General features: G+C 44.8%; 2 protein-coding genes and 1 long non-coding RNA gene across 5 annotated transcripts; 1 reads left to right on the top strand and 2 right to left on the bottom strand.

The window, feature by feature from the left end:
* Nucleotides 1-53: 53 nt before the first annotated feature.
* APEX1 (apurinic/apyrimidinic endodeoxyribonuclease 1) lies at nucleotides 54-2,710 on the bottom strand. 2 transcript variants are annotated; one of them, XM_055537197.1, is made up of 5 exons: nucleotides 2,555-2,710; nucleotides 2,125-2,250; nucleotides 1,706-1,893; nucleotides 1,004-1,196; nucleotides 54-855 (listed from the first exon to the last, which is right to left on the bottom strand). In XM_055537197.1, exons 2-5 carry the CDS (start codon nucleotides 2,180-2,182, stop codon nucleotides 338-340), a joined length of 957 nt encoding a protein of 318 aa, XP_055393172.1. In that variant the 5' UTR covers nucleotides 2,183-2,250; nucleotides 2,555-2,710; the 3' UTR covers nucleotides 54-337. The 2 variants fall into 2 exon arrangements, with proteins under 2 accessions (XP_055393172.1, XP_055393171.1); XM_055537196.1 differs by having other exon boundaries at nucleotides 2,485-2,641.
* A 145-nt stretch (nucleotides 2,711-2,855) lies between these two features.
* OSGEP (O-sialoglycoprotein endopeptidase) lies at nucleotides 2,856-9,577 on the top strand. 2 transcript variants are annotated; one of them, XM_055537194.1, is made up of 11 exons: nucleotides 2,856-3,273; nucleotides 4,635-4,754; nucleotides 4,935-5,110; nucleotides 7,371-7,466; nucleotides 7,602-7,651; nucleotides 7,797-7,875; nucleotides 8,439-8,504; nucleotides 8,597-8,687; nucleotides 8,913-8,988; nucleotides 9,087-9,185; nucleotides 9,334-9,577. In XM_055537194.1, exons 1-11 carry the CDS (start codon nucleotides 3,159-3,161, stop codon nucleotides 9,371-9,373), a joined length of 1,008 nt encoding a protein of 335 aa, XP_055393169.1. In that variant the 5' UTR covers nucleotides 2,856-3,158; the 3' UTR covers nucleotides 9,374-9,577. The 2 variants fall into 2 exon arrangements, with proteins under 2 accessions (XP_055393169.1, XP_055393170.1); XM_055537195.1 differs by having other exon boundaries at nucleotides 5,034-5,110.
* Nucleotides 9,578-14,768: 5,191 nt separating this feature from the next.
* LOC129620497 (uncharacterized) lies at nucleotides 14,769-19,270 on the bottom strand. Its single transcript, XR_008698550.1, has 3 exons — nucleotides 18,745-19,270; nucleotides 18,583-18,654; nucleotides 14,769-14,916 (listed from the first exon to the last, which is right to left on the bottom strand). It is a non-coding gene; the product is annotated as an uncharacterized LOC129620497 (long non-coding RNA).
* Between the last annotated feature and the right edge of the window lie 1,709 nt (nucleotides 19,271-20,979).

The raw sequence follows: 20,979 nt of genomic DNA on the forward strand, positions 1-20,979 counted from the left end.
GGATGAGGGGAATTTGTAGCCCCATGAAGGGATAGAATACACCACCACCAAAGCTGAAACTATGGCTCTTTATTTTCACAGGGACAGTTCAAAGGAAATATCAGTAGCTTTTGATTAATGTAAAAAAAGAAAAAGAAAAAAGCACCACCCCTACACAAACACCCTCCTTGAGAACTTACATCTGTTATTAGAAGCCTGGTTAAAGGATTCATAGTTTAGAAGGGAAATACAATGCAGATGTCTCTAGATAGCAGTTATTAAAGAAGTTTGGGGGTAAGAATTTTAAAGCTAGCTTGGTGGGCTTATTTCCCAGGCTCAACATGATTTGGAAGAGGTGTCACAGAGCTAGGTATAGGGTAATGGGACAGTGGTCACTGCCCAGAGCCTTGGAACGGATTTTACTATCACACAATGCAGGCAACAGAGACTGAGATAACAAAAAATAATCAAGGCGCCAACCAACGTTTTTGGATCGCGCATTCATCATATAGGTCCAGAAGGTGTAGGCATAGGCCGTGTTGGGGTAGAGGTGCCGGAAACTGTCAGTGAGTGGCACAGCCTGCAGCAATTCCCCAAAGCCCTGCCGCTCTTGTGGAGTGAAGCCAGCATTCTTTTTATTTCCCTTCGGGTTGCGAAGGTCAATTTCTTCATGAGCCACGTTGAGGTCCCCACATAGCACAAGGGGCTTGCGGGATGCCAAACCCTTCAGGAATTTGCGAAAGGCTTCATCCCAGCGCTGGCGATACTCCAGGCGCACCAGACCTCGGCCTGCATTAGGCACATAGGCTGTCACCAGCACAAATGCGTCATATTCAGCCACAATCACTCGGCCTTCCTGATCATGTTCTTCCTCACCTACAGAAATGATGGACCAATTAGCAAAAAGAAGTTTTAAGAAAAGGGAAAGGAGAGAATAAAAGAATGAAGAATTGGGGCTGGCTGGACTGGGATACCAGCAATGAGTTTGGAGGTGCTGGGCTTTAGAAAATCAATAGGGTCTCACCAATGCCATAAGAGACTTTGAGTGGGCACTGGCGGGAGAGGAGGCCCACACCACTGTACCCTTCCTTGTCTGACGGAGCTGACCAGTACTGATGGGATAATCCAGACAGTTCTTGAAGTTCAACTGGTAGTTTGTTCTCTGAACATTTGGTCTCTTGGAGGCACAGGATGTCTGGGGCTTCTTCCTTTACCCACTGTGTGAAATTAAATGTAGAAAAAGTATTATCAATTCAGCAGCCATTTACTGAAAAATCTATATGCGAAGTACTAGAAATATACAGATGAAACACAGTCTCTGCAGAAATAACGTCTAGCAGCATAATATTAAAACTTATAAATGAAGGGCAAAGAGGCAAGAAGAGTGTTACATGCAACACTGAGGAATTCTTGTTTTTTTCCCTGAAAGGCCCTGGATAGCCAGCTAAGATTTTTAAGCAGTAGTTATTTAAATGTTGGCTATGCAAGAAATAAAATGGAGCAAGTCCAGTAAGGAGGTTTTCCCAACATGCCAGGGAAGAGATCAGGACATTATAAATAAGAAAATGGCAGTAGAACTGTTGAAATGGCATTTGAAAAATAACAAGGTTTTTTTTGGTGAAAACCTAGTACCTTTCCCACAAGAAAACTATCGTGCTAGGGACTAAGATGGAAAAAGATGATTAAACCCCAAGATCAGCCTCTGCACCCCCTTAATTCCACTCACATCTAAACCTTTCTTCTTAATCCAGGCTCGAAGCCCATCCACATTCCACGAGCAGATCTTGAGTGTGGCTGATTTGCCACTGGGTGAGGTTTTCTGATCTGGGGGGTCTTCATACAGAACTGCGCCCTCTCCTACTGCCTCTTTTTCGTTCTTTTTCGCTCCTGCCTTACTCTTCTTCGCCTCTGGCTCTATAAAATAAATAATACATCATGGGATATAAGTTGGCGGTATCCAACTTTGATCCAGAGTTAGCTATAGACCCACTAAACCAGCAGCTGCCGCGACTTCTTCACAAATAAGAATACGGTCGGTGTCGGTCTGGACTTTCCGTTCAACGGTCCGTACTTCCCGTTCAGCTAGATAATTATAGACATCCCTATCGCTGCCTCTAGGGAGAGGGGCCCATTTCTTTCTCTTACCAGTCTTGGGCTCTTCCGCGTCTTCGACCACCGCTCCCTTTTTCCCACGTTTCGGCATCACTGTAATGTACGCCCTTCTGCACCAGTTCCACTTCGCCCAATGAAGCAGTATTTTGATCGCGTTGCCTACAAGTGCAAAGAAGCCGTGAAACCAGCTAGAGCAGAAGACTCCACCCTCAACGCCCACGTACCAAGTACCGCCTTTCAAACTGTTTTATCTCTGAATTCTTTCCCCGCCTCTGCGCACCATCAGCCTTTCAGCCCCTCACCCCTAAGACTAGATCATTTCATCGTCGTCTTATACACTTCTCGCGAGATCCGCCCTCCGGGCAAACGAGGGACTTAATTGAGAGTCCCGACCTGGCCTTGCGGATCAGACGTCCAGAGAAGCTGCTAAGATGGGCAAAACAACACAAACCCTTTAGCTGACCTGCTTCGGCCCTGTGTGCCTCCTCCTTAACCCAGCACAAAGAATGGAGCACGCTGTGCCCCACGTGGGTAACTGGCGTGGTCACATGATCTGAGATGCTCTTCCAGGGGCGGAGGAATACGGGTCATTGGTCTAGTTGTACCACGTGACTGAAAGCTTCCCGCCCTTCTCGTGAACTCCGGGACATTGAAGGTCCCACCCTCCATTCTTGGACGGTTTATCAATATGCCAGATTCACAACTCTTTCTGCCACCATGACTAGAGATCCCAAAGCTGTGTAAGAGAGAACGAAATCAGTGGGAAAGGCTGGGCTGGACCATGGGAGAGAAGCAGAGGAACGGATAGGAATTTAAGGAGCAGACGCCGGCTCAGCGTTCCCGGCAGTTAAGCGAACAGGCCCTCGAAGGGGTCCTGATGGGTCGTCGTAACGACAGAGGTTGGGACCGGCGCTGGCGCGCTACCTATGGGCATTTTTTGGTAGCTGTTGTTCTGGTTGGCGCGGCTGCTTAGCACCCACTGGCTCATCCTCCTACTCTGCAACCTGGAGTCTGCGTCCCAGCGCGGACTGGTGAGGGCTCCTTGGTTCCAGTGCCAGCTCGGAGCCATGCCGGCGGTGCTGGGTTTTGAAGGCAGCGCCAACAAGATTGGTGTGGGAGTGGTACGGGATGGCAAAGTACTGGCGAACCCGCGGCGGACTTACGTCACGCCTCCCGGCACAGGTGAGGACTTGGGGATTTGTAACTCGTGGCGCACTTTTCCGCACAGCATACTCTGCCATCTTTATCTTTCTAAACGTTGGTGAAGAGTGCGCATTGTTCCCCCTAATTTTTGATCCTACTGTCTGAGATTATGTAACGGTAAAAGGGCTTCCCAGGTGGCTCAGTGGTTAAGAATCTGCCTGCAGTACAGGAGACTTGAGTTCGATCCTTGGGTCGAGATCCTCTGGGAAATGGAATGGCAACCCACTCCAGTATTCTTGCCTGGAGAATGCTATGGACGGAGGAGTCTAGCGGACTACAGTCCATGGGGTCGCAAAGAGTTGGGATAAGACTAAGCACGCACACACAGTATCCCGAGGCTGATGGGTAGAAAAGTTATAGGCACTTGGAACTGTATCTTCTGAGTTGTTCAGCCTATACTGAGCACCTTTTATGTGCTAATTATCGGCTGCCCTTGCAGTATTCGGTAGTTGTTTTTGGACTTCTGTACCTTGTTCTTAAAATGGGAATGATAATACCTGCGTCATTCGGTCTGGAGAGTTAAAGTACCGGACACATTGACCACTTTCCGTAAATGTTATTTCTAAGTTCTATTGTGTAAGAGTCGGACACGACTGAGCGACTTCACTTTCACTTTTCACTTTCATGCATTGGAGAAGAAAATGGCAACCCACTCCGGTGTTCTTGCCTGGAGAATCCCAAGGACAGGGGAGCCTGGTGGGCTGCCGTCTATGGGGTCGCAGAGTTGGACACGACTGAAGCGACTTAGCAGCAGCAGCATTGTGTCTTTCCTACCTTCCCCCCAAACACCTCCTTCCATAGGAGAGGGCAGCAGGCTTGTGTATACCTGAGAAGCCTCCCTGAACAGGTGATGATGTAACAGGTTACTTGTTAGAAATGGATATATATGTTTAGCACTCAAGCTTCCTGGCATTTGACACCAAGAATGTAAAGATAAAACAGGCAGTGCTTTGAGATGCTCATGGTTAAGCTGGGAAAAGTACCGATTAACTATAATGCTCTAATTGTTACATGTTACATATAGTGTGTTAATTTCAGTGATGTTACTATGCAGTGTTTGTAGAGTCACAGATCAATTCAGTTCAGTCGCTCAGTCGTGTCTGACTCTTGGCGACCCCATGAATCGCAGCACGCCAGGACATCACCAAAAAGTATGAGATAGGTATCATTGAGTCCTGAGTAGGAGTTGGGTATGAAGAAGGGCATTTCTGAGAGCTGTTTAGCTTAGCTGAACAGGCTGAAAAGACTATATCTGAAGACAGGATGTTTGAGGAAAAGAGAAGGGACTCTTCCTACCCTACTCAAATTCTTAGGATCTCTGACTTGTGTCTGTCTCCTAGGATTCCTTCCGGGTGATACGGCCAGGCACCACCGAGCTGTTATCCTGGACCTGCTGCAAGAGGCACTAACAGAGGCTGGATTAACCTCTGAGGATATTGATTGCATTGCATACACCAAAGGTATAGCTAGAAGTGTGGGCAACAGTGGAAGAATACACCTGGAACCCAGCTAGGTCAAAATAGCCTGCAGCTCACCTTTGATACCACCACTACATCCGCTGTACCTTCACATCCCCCGCTTCCCTCAACTCTGTTTTTCCCAATCTCTATAGTATTCTAAGCCCCATTCTGTCCCCATAGGTCCTGGCATGGGTGCCCCACTGGTTTCTGTGGCTGTTGTGGCCCGTACTGTGGCCCAGTTATGGAATAAGCCATTGCTGGGTGTTAACCACTGTATAGGTCACATTGAAATGGGCCGCCTCATCACTGGAGCCACCAACCCAACTGTGCTGTATGTCAGTGGAGGAAATACACAGGTATTTAGAATTCTTCCCCATTCTTTTTTTTTTTCCCCCCCTCATAGATTTTTGGGTATTTTTAATGATTGAAACAAAACCGATTTAAAACCACAGCTTCTGGAAGAACCATTTGTTCTTGCTGGTTTTGTATCTTTCCTCAAACTTGACCTTGACCTCTTGTTGAGCCACATATTTAAGAGCAGGATCTCTGAAGATATTCTCATTAGCAATAGTTTCTTCCAAGGGGATACCTACAGAGTACCTTGTGGGCTTGAAGTGATATACTTCAAGTTACAAACTTTCACAAAAGACTTGCTCTCTGACCTCCTGGCGATTTGCTTCTTGCCCGTGGTAGCTTTCACTTTGTACCTTGCTAGCAAGGTAGCAAGATCATAGGTGTTCTTCATGATGACTGGCCAGGGGCATCACCACCTCCCAGGTTTCATGAACTTGCCCATTTTGACAGAAGCCATTCAGGACTACAGCAGAAAAGTTCCACCATTCCTTCTTAATTTCTAAGGCACTGTACTAGCAACTTTTACTTTCTGCCTGAGTGGTAGGAAAACTGGGCTCATCTGAAGCTAAAATGTGATACACTGGAACATTGGATGAGCTTTATATATGGCTATAGAGATGAGGAATTTCCAGCCTAGAGAAGGAAAGAATAGTAAGGATTGAAGTATTTAAAATAAGGATTTTTATTTTCATTATTTTGAGGCTTATTTTTCCTATGAATGTTAGCGATTAAAACTAAGGGGCACTTGGCAGTCCAGTGGTTAAGACTCTGCTTTCAATGCCAGGGGCACGGGTTCTATCCCTTGTCAGGGGACTGAGATCCTACATGCCTCAAGGTGCAGCCAGAAAAATTTTTTTTAAAAAAGAAAAAAATAAAGGGTACTATCTCATTTGTTTCTTTACAACATTTGTTTTGTTTTAGTTACTGGTGATAAATATATAGCTTTTTTTCTTTTTTTTTTTAAGAGTGAAAACGTAAGTAATTAAAAAACATTTTATGAATGGTGGAAGAGGTTTTAAATTTATGGATGAAGCCAGAGTTCTTTGGATACCTTACAAGATCTTTTTAAATTGAGATTGGAGAACTCTAGCCCTCCTTTCCCACCTAACACCTGATGGGATTATTGTCCAGACTGATTCCTCTCTCCTGAAAGGATTATATTCTAAAAGTTCATTTTGTGAAATAGTTATTAAAGATAAAAGACACATTTCTATGAAAATGATGTGGGAACTTTAATGGGTAGAGAACAAGTAATTGGTTGAGGCCTGAAGGATATTTATTATACAAGGTTAGGAACTTGGGGTGTGGAAAGTAACAGTGGAAGCTTACAAGATTTACTTGAGATGAGCAGTGATGGAAGTTTCTCTTTTCCTCTTTCCCTTTGAAGCCTGCTTAGGTGTGAAAAACAAGATGATTGACTAGGGAAGAGCAGATGACAGAAGTAGAAAGGCAGAATTTTTCTTTATGGTTTTGTTTCCAGCCTTTTATCAGTAGAGTAAGGGCTACATCAGAATGGAAGAAAATCCTTAGCAGCACCAGAAAGGGAAGGGGACTTAGCGATCCTTTGGAAGTACTGTCAGAAGTCTGGAGCTTATGTATCAATGGCTGATAAATACTCTCTGTGCTAGAAGTTGGTCACATATGAAGAGTGGACAGAAGTTGGTTGCCAGTGCTGAGCTGGATGAGCAATTAGTCTGACCCAATATGGAATTTTTGGGTTTTGTTTTTGTTGTTGTTATTGCTGCACCAAGTGGCTTGTGGGATCTTAGTTCTCCTGCCAGGGACTGAATGCGTCTGCTACCAGGTTCAGGGAGTTCCCTGGGATTTTTGAGGTTTTTTTTTTTCTTAACTCTACCTTAGTGGTTTCCAAATACTACCACCCTCGTAGGATAATCTTGAAGAAGTCTGGTTCCCTGCCTCCAAGAAGGAAAGCTTTCCCTAGTCCACATTGTCTTGACTGCTTTTAAAGGAATATCAGCAACCTCCAAGCTAGAAAAATGTATCCAAAATGATAATTTACTTCTCCCCTGACCTAGGTTACCGTCTTTAGACTAGAAATCTACTCTGGGAATCCTTAGGGTGTATATAGACTTCTCAGGGAAGTGCTATTTAAAAGTACCTATTGAGGGTTTGGGAAAGTACTTTATTTCCATTGCTTATTGAAGTTCTAGTGACCACGTTGATCCTCTGCTATGTTCTTCCCCAAGCCAAATGCTCCTCTTTACAGACTTGAGGTTTCATGGACATCCTCATCACCCTTAGGTGATTGCGTATTCAGAACATCGTTACCGCATCTTTGGGGAAACTATCGATATTGCTGTGGGTAATTGTCTGGATCGTTTTGCTCGAGTGCTGAAGGTAAGTCATTGAGGATACAGAGAATATAAGTTGTGAATGAATTTTGGGAGAGCCATGGAAAAGGAAAGGGAAGATAAAAATTAGCTTCTTTTGCTTCATAGATACCCACCTTCATCCTGTTTTTCCTTCTGCTAGATTTCCAATGACCCAAGTCCAGGCTACAACATTGAGCAAATGGCAAAGCGGTAAGGGGAATAAGACGGAAGGAGGCTGACTGGTGGGGTGCCAAGGATTTCCCTGTGTATGTATTAATGAGCTTTGGGAGGGCTTTGGAGGGTGAGCAGCCAGCTGACTACAGGCTTAGTGCCTCATATACTCACTCCCACATAGAGGCAAGAAGCTAGTTGAGCTGCCATACACTGTAAAGGGGATGGACGTCTCATTCTCTGGGATCTTGTCTTTTATTGAGGTGAGTGTGGGGAGGTGAGGAGATGGGCACTTTCATGCTTTTTAGTGAAGTGTGCGAGTTTTGCTCAGTGTAGTATTTTCTGCATATAGCATAGTACTAGCCTGTGTTAGATGCTGAATAAATTCATCTAGCAAATACTTGTTATTGAACATCTTTTGTGTACTAAGTGCTATTCAAGGTAATAGTGATACTAGATGGAGCAAAACAAAAATCTGCCTACTTGGAGCATGTGTTTCATGGGGCATGGGAGGAGGGAGGGAGACAGAAAAAGAAACAGACAAAGAAATGGGAAAAAAATAAAAAGGGTCAGATGGGGATAAGTCTGGAGAAAAATTTACCAGGGTAGGGGGAGAAGGTGAGAGGGCAGGCATTCATGATTATTGAATCTTGAAAGAAGGCTGCTGGTTTTATATATATAGCTCAGTGCTAGTGAAGAGCAAGATATACTGGTATGGGTGAATTGTGGTAAAATGCAGTGATCCTCCAAGTGTGCTAGTTTTTTGCTCACGTGTCATCCCCAGACCACAGTTCACTGTTTTATCTGTTTGCCCCTGTAACTACAGGATGTAGCCCAGCGGATGCTGGCCACTGGAGAGTGTACTCCCGAGGATCTGTGCTTCTCTCTGCAGGTAATGAAGTGAAGAGCTGGGATAGAAAGGTGGAGCTGACAGAACTAAATTGGGATCGCCTCTGACATTTTCAACTTATCTGCCCCCCACAGGAAACCGTGTTTGCAATGCTGGTCGAGATCACAGAGCGGGCCATGGCACATTGTGGCTCCCAGGAGGCCCTCATTGTGGGAGGTGTAGGGTGTATGTATCATTGGACTGGCCTTCTCTTTTGTATTTTGGGGCATGTGCTTCTTGCTCCTGATACTCTAAATCTCTTAAGGGTTTGGGGAAATTACTTATTTTGTTTCTGTCCTGTGCTTCCCAGCCCTTGCACCTACTTCATTTTCCTAAGTCAGTGCACATGAAGTGTGTAGCTAGACTGGAGAAATGGCTAAAAATAAGCTAATTGTACCCCTGCCTCTGTAGGTAATGTGAGGTTACAGGAAATGATGGAGACCATGTGCCAGGAACGTGGAGCTCGGCTTTTTGCCACAGATGAAAGGTAAAGGCCCTCCCACCCACACACACTCCCCTCCGCCTCCCAATTGCTGTGATTTTCTACCCTTAGATCATGAATGTCATACCTCTTTTCCTTCCCAGATTCTGCATTGACAATGGAGCCATGATAGCCCAGGCTGGGTGGGAGATGTTTCAGGCTGGACACAGGACCCCTCTCAGTGAATCTGGGATCACACAGAGGTAAGTGGCCCCTTGGAGGAGGTAGACAGCATTATATGGGAGGTAGGCAAAAATCCAGCAGGAAGAGGACCCAGAATCGTGAGGGCAAAGAAGAATGGAATAAGGGATAACTGTCCACCAAGTTTTTCCTTTTTTTTTTTTTAAACAGGTATCGGACAGATGAAGTAGAAGTGACCTGGAGGGACTAACAAAGTTAACAGGATTGGAGTATTTGGTGCCCTGAGTGGAGCCCAAGGGACCCTAGGCCTTAATCTCTATGCTTACAAGGCTTTGGACTCCCTTGTCTCATCATTTGAACCTCAAGAATTGACTCAGCATTAAAATATTTTTGGTTTTATATGTTGGCAATTGACTTGTGTTCTGGAAAAAATACACATTTGGCAATGGTTAAATCCTTTTGATGGGTCGATGGATAAGGACGGCAGGGGTCAGAGCAGCACCCTGGCGGACTGCAGGTAGCCTTGGGAGCTGCTGCTCTGGAGCTAAAATTGAGGAGAATCTCTGAGATATTCTCACCTTCCCTTAGGAATGCATTATCACTGATACTATTTTAGCATCAGGTCTTGTGTTAATTGCTTTACATTCATCACCTTGTTTAAATTCTTTGAAGTGTAGGTACTCAGGATTTCCCTGAAAACAGCCTGAAGCCAGATATAATTTCATACTAATTGATAACTCAAAAGTAAAACTGTCCCCCCTCCATACACTTAAGCCTACAGACATTTCCATTGGCAGACCAGAGGGAGGCCCTGGGTATATGTCCTGCCACAACCACCAGAACTAACCTCATCATGCACTTTTATTTATACCAGTCACCATAAAAGTGTGACTATCAAGTCACCTCTCATCTTTTAAACTCATAACCATTACTCTCCACTCCCTTTTTTGTCCCTGTCCACTCGCTTCTTTTAACTCTTAAAATTCTTTTTGTGATCTCTGAAGTTAACAGCCAGTCATTAGGAAAAATCCCATGTATCCTCAACATCATCTCTGAATGTTCGCTGTACATAGGTGTGCTCTGAGCCCTGGTTTCTCCTGAGGATTCTGCTGCTCCTCCCACCTGTCGTGGTGGTGGTTTCGCTCACACCCACTGTAGCACTAGGCCGCCTGGAGGCAGTGTGGGAGTCCTCATTTTTCCTCATACTATTTTTAGACTACTCTCATCTCTAACATACCTCAGCTTTAAAACAATATCTGTCATAAATCTTGGTGCTTTAAAATATCCATATAGATTATCTTGCTAACACTCTGGTCTCAGTTCTTTGCACCTCCACTGGTCTTGTCCTATAGTCCCACTTCAGCTACTCATTCCTTTGGTCATATTCCAGCCCTACTGCTACTCCATATCTCAATCTCAAACATCCCATTCTCCCATCATTACTTCCTGTTTTTCCAATTGACACCACATGCCTTCACTTCTGTCCTCCAACTAAGTGCCAGTCATGAGCACCTCATTGCAAATAACTAGTCTCTTCTGCTTCTCTTGCTTTTGTCACACTCAACTCTTCACTTACTTTATGCCTACACCCATTCAGCTGAAAGGGCTAGGGAAAAACAGCCAAGTTGACTTTAAATTCATTACCGTGAAACTTCAGTGGGTCCTGTATGCTAAAAGTAGTATTTGCTAGTCTTTTCACTTGCCCTTCTATTTTGGCCAGGGTGGTGGGGGGGAACTCTGTGTTGCTTGAGGCATCAAAGTTGGGAATTCATCACTTACCCCCTTTCTGATCCCTGTTTTATTCCTTCTGACCCCTCACATCTCCAGCATCCCCTTCATTCTCACTTTTTGGTAGAAAATAGAGACAGTGAAAAGATTCACAAGCTCCTACCACTATGCTTACCATAACTTCCAGCATTTATACGCATATGCTCTGCTTTCTCTCCTGTTCCTGTATCTTTTTTTTTTTCTCTTACTATTTTTGTTATTTATATTTTTCTCTACTGTTACTACGTACCAGTGGTTCCCAGCTGGGACTGAGTTGGTTCCCAGCTGGGACTGAGTTTGCTCCCAGAAGGCATTGGGTTGTAACTGAGAGGTGGTGCTCTGGGTGGAGGCCAAGGATGCTGCAGTATAGCTTACAGTACACAGAACAGCTCCCTGCAACAGAATTATCTGGGGTTAAATGCTATTCATGTCAAGGTTGAGAAGCATTGCTCTAAACAAACTGCCCAGGCTCCCCTCCAAGTCCTTGGACAGCTAGTACCATGCTCTTTCAAGGACATCTCTCATCTCCTTTCCTGTAGGGTCTATTTTCCTTTCTCTCTTGGAGCATCCTATCAGCATGCAAATATGCTGTCATTTTTTTCATCTTAACAAAGACCCAAGTCTCTCTCGACCCCATTTCCCCTTCCAATTGCTTCCAATTTTCCTGTTCAATTTTTTAAAAACATAAGAGTTATTTTTTAAATTCAAGTATAGTTGATTTACAGTATTATGTTTCAGATGTATAACAGTGATTTCAGCATTTTTATAGATTATACTCCACTTAAAGTTATTGTGAAATACTATATTCCCTGTGCTGTACTAATATATCTTTATAGTTTATTCATTCTGCTCTTTTTCATACAGAACATCTTAAAAGAGTCATCTGCACTTCCTCTCCACCAGTTTCCTATTAAGTTGACTGCACCCAGCTGTTACCATGATCACCAAGGACTTGCATGAACCAAAATCTAATGGCATCTTCTGCTTCATATTACACAGGCTGTCAGCAGGATTTGGTGCACCCTCTTAGAAACATTGTCTTTACTTGGCTTTAGGACATAATCTCTGGTTTGCCTCAGTTGCCTTTGCTGGTTTCTCTTGAGAGTTTAGTCCTTGGACTATTTCCTATTTACATACATACTTTGAGTGATGTCATCCAGTCTTACACATTAAAGCCATTTCATTTTGGTGGGCTCCCCATTTTTTAGCTCCAATCTGGATTTATATCCCGAATATCTAGTTGCCCTCAGCATTTCTACTTGATGCTTAATAGGCATCTCAAATTTAACATATACAAACTTGAACTTGTCCCAGCTTACTGCTGCAGTCTTTGCTATTTCAGTCAGTGACAACTCCATCCTTATAGTTGTTCATGTCAAAGTGCCTTGGTATTACCTTTGACACCTCTTTCATCTCCTCCAATTCATCAGATCACACTGACTTTACCTTCACATATCCAGAATCCACTGCTGGACTTCACTGCTGCCATCCTGGCCCAAGCCAGAGTTATCTATCTCCAAGATTATTGCAGGAGCTGGTCTACGTGTTTCCACCGTTTCCCTCTTATAGTCAGTTCTCATCAGCCGTCATTCAGAGCAAATAGTGTTAATGTGGAGGCCAGATTATGTCACTCTTCTCAAAATCTGTGTTTTCCTACCTCAGAATAAAATCCAGAGTCCTTTCAAGGCCTGCGAGAACCTCCATGACCTGCCCCACCCTTCCCCCTTTACTGCTTTGACCTTATTACCTGCTACTTATCTTGTCATTCACTCTGCTCTGGCCTCATCTGTCTTTTCTTCCTTAAACACGGCAGGTGTGCCACCCCTAAGGTCTTGTTTCCCCCTCTGCCTGGGAGGCTATTCCCAGAGGTCTTGGCTTAGCTTAGTTTAGTGAGGTCTTCCTGACAACCCTACTTAAAATTGTACTCCTCTTGTGCTTTCTAACGCACTCTCCTGTTTTATTTCTCTGCATAGCACTAATCACCTTGTAATCTAATGGTTGTATTTATTATGTTCTTTGTCCTCTTGTTGGAATATAAACTCCCTGAGAGGTGGAGTATCTTGTTTTATTCATTGACATATCATCTCACAGTACTTAAAATAGGGTCTGGCACATAGTGGACATTGAATTAGTATTTGCTAGCGGGTATAGCTCCATGGTGGGCTTCCCAGGTGGTGCTAGTGGTAAAGAAACTGCCTGCCAATGCAGGAGATGTAAGAGACGCAGGTTCAATCATGGCAGTCCACTCCAGTATTCTTGCCTGGAGAAACTCATGGACAGAGGAGCCTGGCGGGCTACAGTCCATGGGGTTGCAAAGAATCGGACATGACTGAAGCGACTTAGCATACACTCACACGTAGCTCAGTGGTGGAGCATTTGACTACAATTAGTATTTGCTGAATAAATGAATAAATTTATGGGAAACTAAACCAAAGAAATACAGGACTATAAAACAGGACTTGGGCAAAAAAATTTTAAAAGTTGAGATCACATGAGCTTGGAGACAGTTTCTTATTACTTAGTAAGTAGGAAATGATGATAAATATTCTTTAGTTGTTTTTTTTACAAAGGATAGACATAAATGGGTTGAAATGCATTTGGGGTAGAGGTCTAAAGTGGAAACTTAGAGATGGAAGATAGAAGATAAATTCTTGTCTGTATTTCTCTAGGCTCAGGGAGTTTTCAAGTATGTTATTACACATTAGCCTCAGGTATTTATTTGTAAATTTTTATTAATATCATGAGGTAGAATAGATTTTGGAGAAGGGCTGTCTTTGGCACTGTAGCCGCAGTTCGTATTGTTCAGTGGAGGGGGGGTTCTCTCCTTAGGAAACTTTAAAGTGAAAGTGAAGTTGCTCAGTCGTGTCCGACTCTTTGCAACCCTATGGACTGTAGCCTACCAGGCTCCTCCATCCATGAGATTTTCTAGGCAAGAGGACTGATGTGGGTTGCCATTTCCTTCTCCTGGAGATCTTCCCAACCCAGGGATCAAACCCAGGTCTCTCGTAGGTAGGCAGATGGTAGGCAGATGCTTTACCATCTAAGCCACCAGGAAACTTTGGGCTGTTGTAAAACCCTTGTATGGGGCTTCCCTGGTGGTCCAGTGGTTAAGAGTTCTCCTGCCAATGCAGGGACATGGGATCAATCCCTGGTCTGGGAAGAGCCCACTGCCATGGGGCAACTTAGGCCCATGTTCCACAGCTACCGAAGCTCACATGCTCTAGAGCTCATGTTTGGTAACAAGAAGCCACTGCAATGAGAAGGCTGCGCACTGCGACTAGAGAGTAGCTCCCACTTGCAGCAACTAGAGAAAAATAGTGTGTAGCAACGAGGACCCAGCACAACCAAAAATAATAACAAAACCCTTGTATGTCCAAAGCTTTGGGCTACACATGAGTAGACCCTAAGTTTGTGCAGCCATATTAAAATGGCTCCTTGAGTCCTAAATTATGAACTCCTAGCTGTCTCACTTCCTGAGCCTCTTACTAACAGTAAAGGCTCAGTGTGTCCTGCTGATTTTTACAGATGAAGGCAAAAGGAACATCAGGCCCCTGGACAGCATCTTCAGCCAGCTGAGGTATAGGGGCCCAGGGCAGGCTGATGGGAAGACAGGTAGGCTTCTGTTATGGAAGGCTCTGTGAGAAAGATAACCTGTTGCTCAGCTTCTCTACCACTAAACTAGTCCAACCCCTGAGCCTTGTGACCCTGTAGCTTGGAATCTTCCCAGACTCATGTCTGTGAGAGCAGCCATAGGACTTCATGAAGGCACATGTGCCGCTCTGACTGCATGGTTAGGAAAAGGAGCAGGACGAGGGTAAGCACCATTGTCAGTCTGTACTCTGGGACAAGTGCCCCACTTTAATGGGGCAGTTCCTGTATACCCACCTGCTTTGGGTTTGTCCACAGGTCCTGCTCAGAGGTACAGCCTGAAGGAACAGGAGTGCTGAGAGAGGTAGATGTCGGGTCCCCCTTTGGTGTGGCTTCTGCACTCCGTAGAAGGCCACCAAGTCTTCAAAGGCCTTTTGGCTACAGAGAAAGGAAACCCCAGATTCAACAGGGAACAGTGTGTCCCCTGAAATTTCTGTCCTTGGGAGTTTAGATATAAAGGGCTTCTTTACTCTTCAGTTTTTTCTGCTTTGTTGGCATTTCTTCTAAACTGGTAACCATAAGCCTGGTTCAGACACATTTAGCTGGAGACTCTAGCCACTCTCCCTACGGCCAGTACCCGCCATCACAGAAATTCCTCTTTTGTCAGATTTTGGCTCCTCCTCCCTGAATCCACTTAAGTCATTACTGATTTTTGGGCATCTACTCTATGCTGGGAAATGGGTTAGGTAAGATTTATCGCTTTAATTTTCCCCTCTGGTTCACTCACCTGGTCATAGTCAGAGAGCCCACAGAGGCAAGACTGTGACTCAAATATCTGCTGAAACACCAGCCATACTGGCAATCTGACACTAGGCAGCACCCACTCTGTACACCCATGTCAGTCCTATTTCCTCAAACACCTCCCTGGTGGTCCAGTGGCTAAGACTCCACATTCCCACCACAGGGGCATGAGTTCAACCCTTGGTCAGGGAACTATACCCCACATGCTGTAACTAAAAAGATCTCACATGCCACGACTAAGACCTGGTTGGGAAAAAAAAAAAGACCCAACATCTCAAATCATGCAGGAACCCGGAAATGAGATTTAGGACACGTATTCCTTCATGGGGAGAGAACCCCCAACCCAAAGCAGTAGGACTGTCTGGGTATCACCAGTGCCAAAGAGGAATAGAGTTGGGGGGAGGACCAAATTCAGTAATCAAAGAACACCATACAATTCATCAATGAAATGAAGGATGGAGAGAACTGCTGAAAAAGGGGATGGGGCCTTCAGTTCAGTCAGTCAGTCAAGTCCGACTCTTTGCAACCCCATGGACTGCAGCATGCCAGGCCTCCCTATCCATCAACAACTCCCGGTGCTTGCTCAAACTCATGTCTATCGAGTTGGTGATGCTATCCAACCATCTCATCCTCTGTTGTCCCCTTCTCCTCCCGCCTTCAATCTTTCCCAGCATCAGGGTCTTCTCCAAGTTCAGCTTCTGGAGTCAGTTCTTCACATCAGGTGGCCGAAGTGTTGGAGTTTCAGCTTCAGCATCAGTCCTTCCAATGAACATTCAGGACTGATTTCCTCTATGATTGACTGGTTCAATCTCCTTGCAATCCAAGGGACTCTCAAGAATGTTCTCCAACACCACAGTTCAAAAGCATCAATTCTTTGGTGCTCAGCTTTCTTTATAGTCCAACTCTCACATCCATACATGACTACTGGACCATAGCTTTAACTACCTGGACCTTTGTTGGCAAAGTATGTCTCTGCTTTTTAATATGCTGTCTAGGTTGTTCATAGCTTTTCTTCCAAGGAACAAGCATCTTTTAATTTCATGGTTGCAATCACCATCTGCAGTGATTTTGGAGCCCCCCAAAATAAAATCTGTCACTGTTTTCCATTGTTTCCCCACCTATTTGCCATGAAATGATGGGACCGGATGCCATGATCTTAGTTTTCTGAATGTTGAGTTTTAAGCCAACTTTTTCAGTCTCCTCTTTCACTTTCATCAAGAAGCTCCTTAGTTCCTCTTCACTTTCTGCCATAAGGGTGGTGTCATCTGCATATCTGAGGTTATTGATATTTCTCCCGGAAATCTTGATTCTAGCTTGTGCTTCCTCCAGCCTGGCATTTCTCATGATGTATTCTGCATATAAGTTAAATAGGCAGGGTAACAACATACAGCCTTGAAGTACTCCTTTCCTGATTTGGAACCAGTTTTGTTCCATGTCTAGTTCTAACTGTTGCTTCTTGACCTGCATACAGATTTCTCAAGAGGCAGGTCCGGTGGTCTGGTATTCCCTTCCCTTTAAGAATTTTCCAGTTTGTTGTGATCCACACAGTCAAAGGCTTTCGCATAGTCAATAGCAGATGTTTTTCTGGAACTCTCTTGCTTTTTTGATGATCCAATGAATGTTGGCAATTTGATCTCTGGTTCCTCTGCCTTTTCTAGATCCAGCTTGAACATCTGGAAGTTCATGGTTCACATACTGTTGAAGCTTGGCTTGGAGAATTTTGAGCATTACTTTGCTAGCATGTGAGATGAGTGCAATTGTGCGGTAGTTTGAGCATTCTTTGGCATTGCCTTTGTTTAGGATTGGAATGAAAACTGACCTTTTCCAGTCCTGTAAAGCAGGACTGTAAAGCATCTGCCTACAATGTGGGAGAGATCAGAGATCAGTGGCCACTGCTGAAGTTTTCCAAATTTGCTGGCATATTGAGTGCAGCACTTTCACAGCATCATTTTTTAGGATTTGAAATAGCTCAACTGGAATTCCATCACCTCCACTTGCTTTGTTCACAGTGATGCTTTCTAAGGCCCACTTGACTTCGCATTCCAGGATATCTGGCTCCAGGTGAGTGATCATACCATCGTGGTTATCTGGGTCATGAAGATTTTTTGTATAGTTCTTCTGTGTACTCTTGCCACCTCTTCTTAATATCTCTGCTTCTGTTTGGTCCATACCATTTCTGTCCTTTATTTTACCCATCTTTGCATGAAATGATCCCTTGGTAACTCTAATTTTCTTGAAGAGGTCTTTCCCATTCTATTGTTTTCCTCTATTTCTTTGCATTGATCACTGAGGAAGGCTTTCTGATCTCTCCCGCATTGTAGGCAGATGCTTTACAGATGTTCTTTGGAACTCTGCATTCAAATAGGTGTATCTTTCCTTTTCTCCTTTGCCTTTAGCTTCTCTTCTTTTCTCAGCTATTTATAAGGCCTCCTCACACAACCATTTTGCCTTTTTGCATTTCTTTTTCTTGGGGATGGTCTTGATCACTGCCTCCTGTAGTGTCATGAACCTCCGCCCATAGTTCTTCAGGCAGTCTGTCTATCAGATCTAATCCCTTGAATCTATTTGTCACTTCCACAGTATAATCATAAGGGATTTGATTTAGGTCATACCTGAATGGTCTAGTGGTTTTCCCTACTTTCTTCAATTTAAATCTGAATTTGGCAATAAGGAGTTCATGATCTGAGCCAGCTGATCTGAGTCAGCTCCCAGTCTTGTTTTTGCTGACTGTGCAGAGCTTCTCCATCTTTGGCTGCAATGAATATAATCAGTCTGATTTCGGTTTTGACCATCTGGAGATGTCCATGTGTAGAGTCTTCTCTTTTGTTGTTGGAAGAGGGTATTTGCTATGACCAGTGCGTTCTCTTGGCAAAACTCTGTTAGCCTTTGACCTGCTTCATTTTGTACTCCAAGGACAAATCTGCCTGTTACTCCAGGCATCTCTTGACTTCCTACTTTTGCATTCCAGTCCCCTGTAATGAAAAGGACATCTTTTTTTTTGTTGTTAGTCCTAGAAGGTCTTGTAGGTCTTCATAGAACTGTTCAACTTCAGCTTCTTCAGCATTACAGGTCAGGGCATAAACTTGCATTACTGTGATATTGAATAGTTTGCCTTGGAAATAAACAGAGATCATTCTGTTGTTTTTGAGATTGCATCCAAGTACTGGGGGCCTACTAGCATACAAACTACTTTTAATATAATTGATGAATTCCTCTTGCTCATTTCATCACCTAGCCCTTCAGAGAAGCAGAAACCAGGGTTCTAGGTCATTGTACACTGAAGGCAGAAGTGGAGGACCTTACCAATTGTGGCAGAGATGCTCAGGTAGGAAAGTGTGGTCCATGAGATGGCAAGGACAGTTCGTGTGGGGATACCTGTAGTAGGGTAATATTAACAAAAGTTTACCCATTAGTGGAGAGAAGAGGGGCAATAGAGTGCACTCCAGGCCTGGACATCCTTCTCACCTTGAGATCCGCAGAGGTTTTGGTCCTGGTGAGTACCCCAGTGGCTGAGAAGAAGATGGAAAACGCACCAAGGACACTGCCCTCTGGACCACACTCACCACTGTGGAACCATATTTTCTAAGAAAATGCTTCCTATGTAAAGGAACAGAGAGAAGAGGTGAGGTTTTGAGGAGCTCTTCTGGTTTCTTTCATTCAGCCCGAAGTATTACCCCCTCTACTCAGTTTAGTGTTGGTGACTTAAGTTAGGCTGGGAAGCATATGGGAATTTTGGCCCAGGGACTTTACAAGGACTCTGAATGGTCTGCTGGCCAACTTGTGAATCACATAGAGAATCAGAAGTCAAGGGGTCTTTTCTGAGGAGGGTACACATTTTTCAGTTAATTTCCCACTGTCTCACCTTGACACCCAAAGAAGCCAGTGACTTGTTGGCTGGGGTTTGTGGGGAGAAGTGTCCCCAGCAGGTAGTTGATAAAGGAGAGGAAGATAAGGAAGAAGAAAATCTGCACCTGGAACTCGACAGGTGACATCCCCCACGCCCCACTCCCCCAGGGAGAGAGAGAAAGAGAGGTGGTGGAAGAGAAGGAATAACTCTTCCTCCTCCCTCTCTGTGTCTCATCTTCACTGTTCTCTCCAATCCTCTTGTTCCCTTTCTTGCCAGCCTCTTTCCATAAAGGATTGTGGCTGAATGGTTGTCCTTTTCCTTCTTGCCTCAAACTGCAAAGCATCCCTTCCCATGCTAGAGGTGAATCTGAAGATTGTAACTATCTGGGAGCACGAAACAGGGCATCTCTTACCTGGTAATCATGTCTAGTGCTTATCCCAACAGATCCTCAGAAGGAGTCCTCTTTACTTTCCCCTTCAAGAACTGGCATGGGGAGTCTCTCCTTGCAGAACTGGCTGCTTTCAAGTTTATGTAGCTGGAAATCAGTTCTGTCAACCACACACACACACACACACACACACACACACCTCCCCACATTCAGTCTGTTCCTGATGTGTCTAGCTCTCACTGCTATCCCCTTAGTCTTTTCACCCCCAACTCAATTCCCCTTCACCTGCCTTGGACTCCCACTCCATGCCTGCCAGTGGCATACCCAGAAGGATAGTCACAGTCACCAGGCCCACCACCCAAATCTCATTTACAGGATCCATGTTTAGTAGATGTGCTCCATGCTCCTGGAAGGGCAGAACACAGAGGTTGGGGGTCAAAGAGACTTTATTGGCTGATTTGATGCCTCCATCTAATTCTTAAAATAAATCGCCCAGGGCACTGTGATGACCTAGAGGGGTGGGATAAGGAGTGGGTGGGAGGGAGGCTACAAAGGGAAGGGATATATATATATATACACTGATTCACATCATTGTATGGCAGAAATCGACACAACATTGTAAAGCAATTATTCCCAATTAAAAAAAAATTTGACTTGCCCAGGCTGGAGCCACAAAAGTATAAGCTGGATGGTCAGTGGACTTGAGAAAAGGGTGCACCAAGGAAGGAAATGGGCTTTATCCAGAACAGGTCCAAAAGGGTCTTCATGTAGCCTGCCATATGCACAGCCATGGCTACTGCATTGGAGAAAGCAAAGATGATTCCATGGAACTGCTAAACTCAGAACGTGAGCTGTGCAAGACAGGGAAGTAGGTGCCACTAGAGAGGAGAGAAGAGTCAGTCAGTCTCAGCAACTCTTGACAGGACTGGGGGCCCTAAGAGATCATGGAGTCACAAGAGACTTAGCACTGGTGGAGGTGACTGAGATACACAGGCTGGTGATACCAGTGGCTAAAGCTGAGAGCAGTATTACAATGAGCCATCTGAGCCCTGGAGTGGGATAGGAATGGGTCTCCTTTAATTCACTCAGGCCGAGTCCTAAAGCCCTTCCTACTGTCCCACAGAGTGATGAGCCCATGCCTGTGCCTGAGCAGTGAGCCAAGGCAGCAGCAGGTAGAGGCTAATGCCCCGGATGTCCAGCATGCAATAGATCTGGGGAAGCAGGGTAGGGAGGGAGGAGTCAAGGTGACCTTCAGCCCTCTCACTCTCAGAGGTACCGTTGAGACTCGCCTCTGGAGCAAAATCCTCTTTTCATGCTTTCATCCCCAACCTTTGAGAATCCTGAGCACCAGTCTGTTACCATGACTTCCATGGTCCAGCTAACACAAACTGGGACTTGCCAGGTCTGGACTTGCCAGTCCTGAATTCTCCAGATGATCTTCTTAGGAGCATGGTTACACATGGGG

Source organism: Bubalus kerabau, chromosome 10 (assembly GCF_029407905.1).
Source record: "Bubalus kerabau isolate K-KA32 ecotype Philippines breed swamp buffalo chromosome 10, PCC_UOA_SB_1v2, whole genome shotgun sequence".
Taxonomy (NCBI): domain Eukaryota; kingdom Metazoa; phylum Chordata; class Mammalia; order Artiodactyla; family Bovidae; genus Bubalus; species Bubalus kerabau.

What these genes read in the sequence shown, in the direction of transcription:
- APEX1 (XM_055537197.1), bottom strand. Translation starts at nt 2,182, where the DNA reads ATGCCGAAACGTGGGAAAAAGGGAGCGGTGGTCGAAGACGCGGAAGAG. An exon ending in TTAAGAAGAAAGGTTTAGAT is followed by an intron (nt 1,197 to 1,705) that starts GTGAGTGGAATT and finishes AATTTCACACAG; the next exon opens with TGGGTAAAGGAAGAAGCCCC. An exon ending in CAAAGTCTCTTATGGCATTG is followed by an intron (nt 856 to 1,003) that starts GTGAGACCCTAT and finishes TCATTTCTGTAG; the next exon opens with GTGAGGAAGAACATGATCAG.
- OSGEP (XM_055537194.1), top strand. Translation starts at nt 3,159, where the DNA reads ATGCCGGCGGTGCTGGGTTTTGAAGGCAGCGCCAACAAGATTGGTGTG. An exon ending in TCAGTGGAGGAAATACACAG is followed by an intron (nt 5,111 to 7,370) that starts GTATTTAGAATT and finishes CATCACCCTTAG; the next exon opens with GTGATTGCGTATTCAGAACA. An exon ending in CTTTTTGCCACAGATGAAAG is followed by an intron (nt 8,989 to 9,086) that starts GTAAAGGCCCTC and finishes TTTCCTTCCCAG; the next exon opens with ATTCTGCATTGACAATGGAG.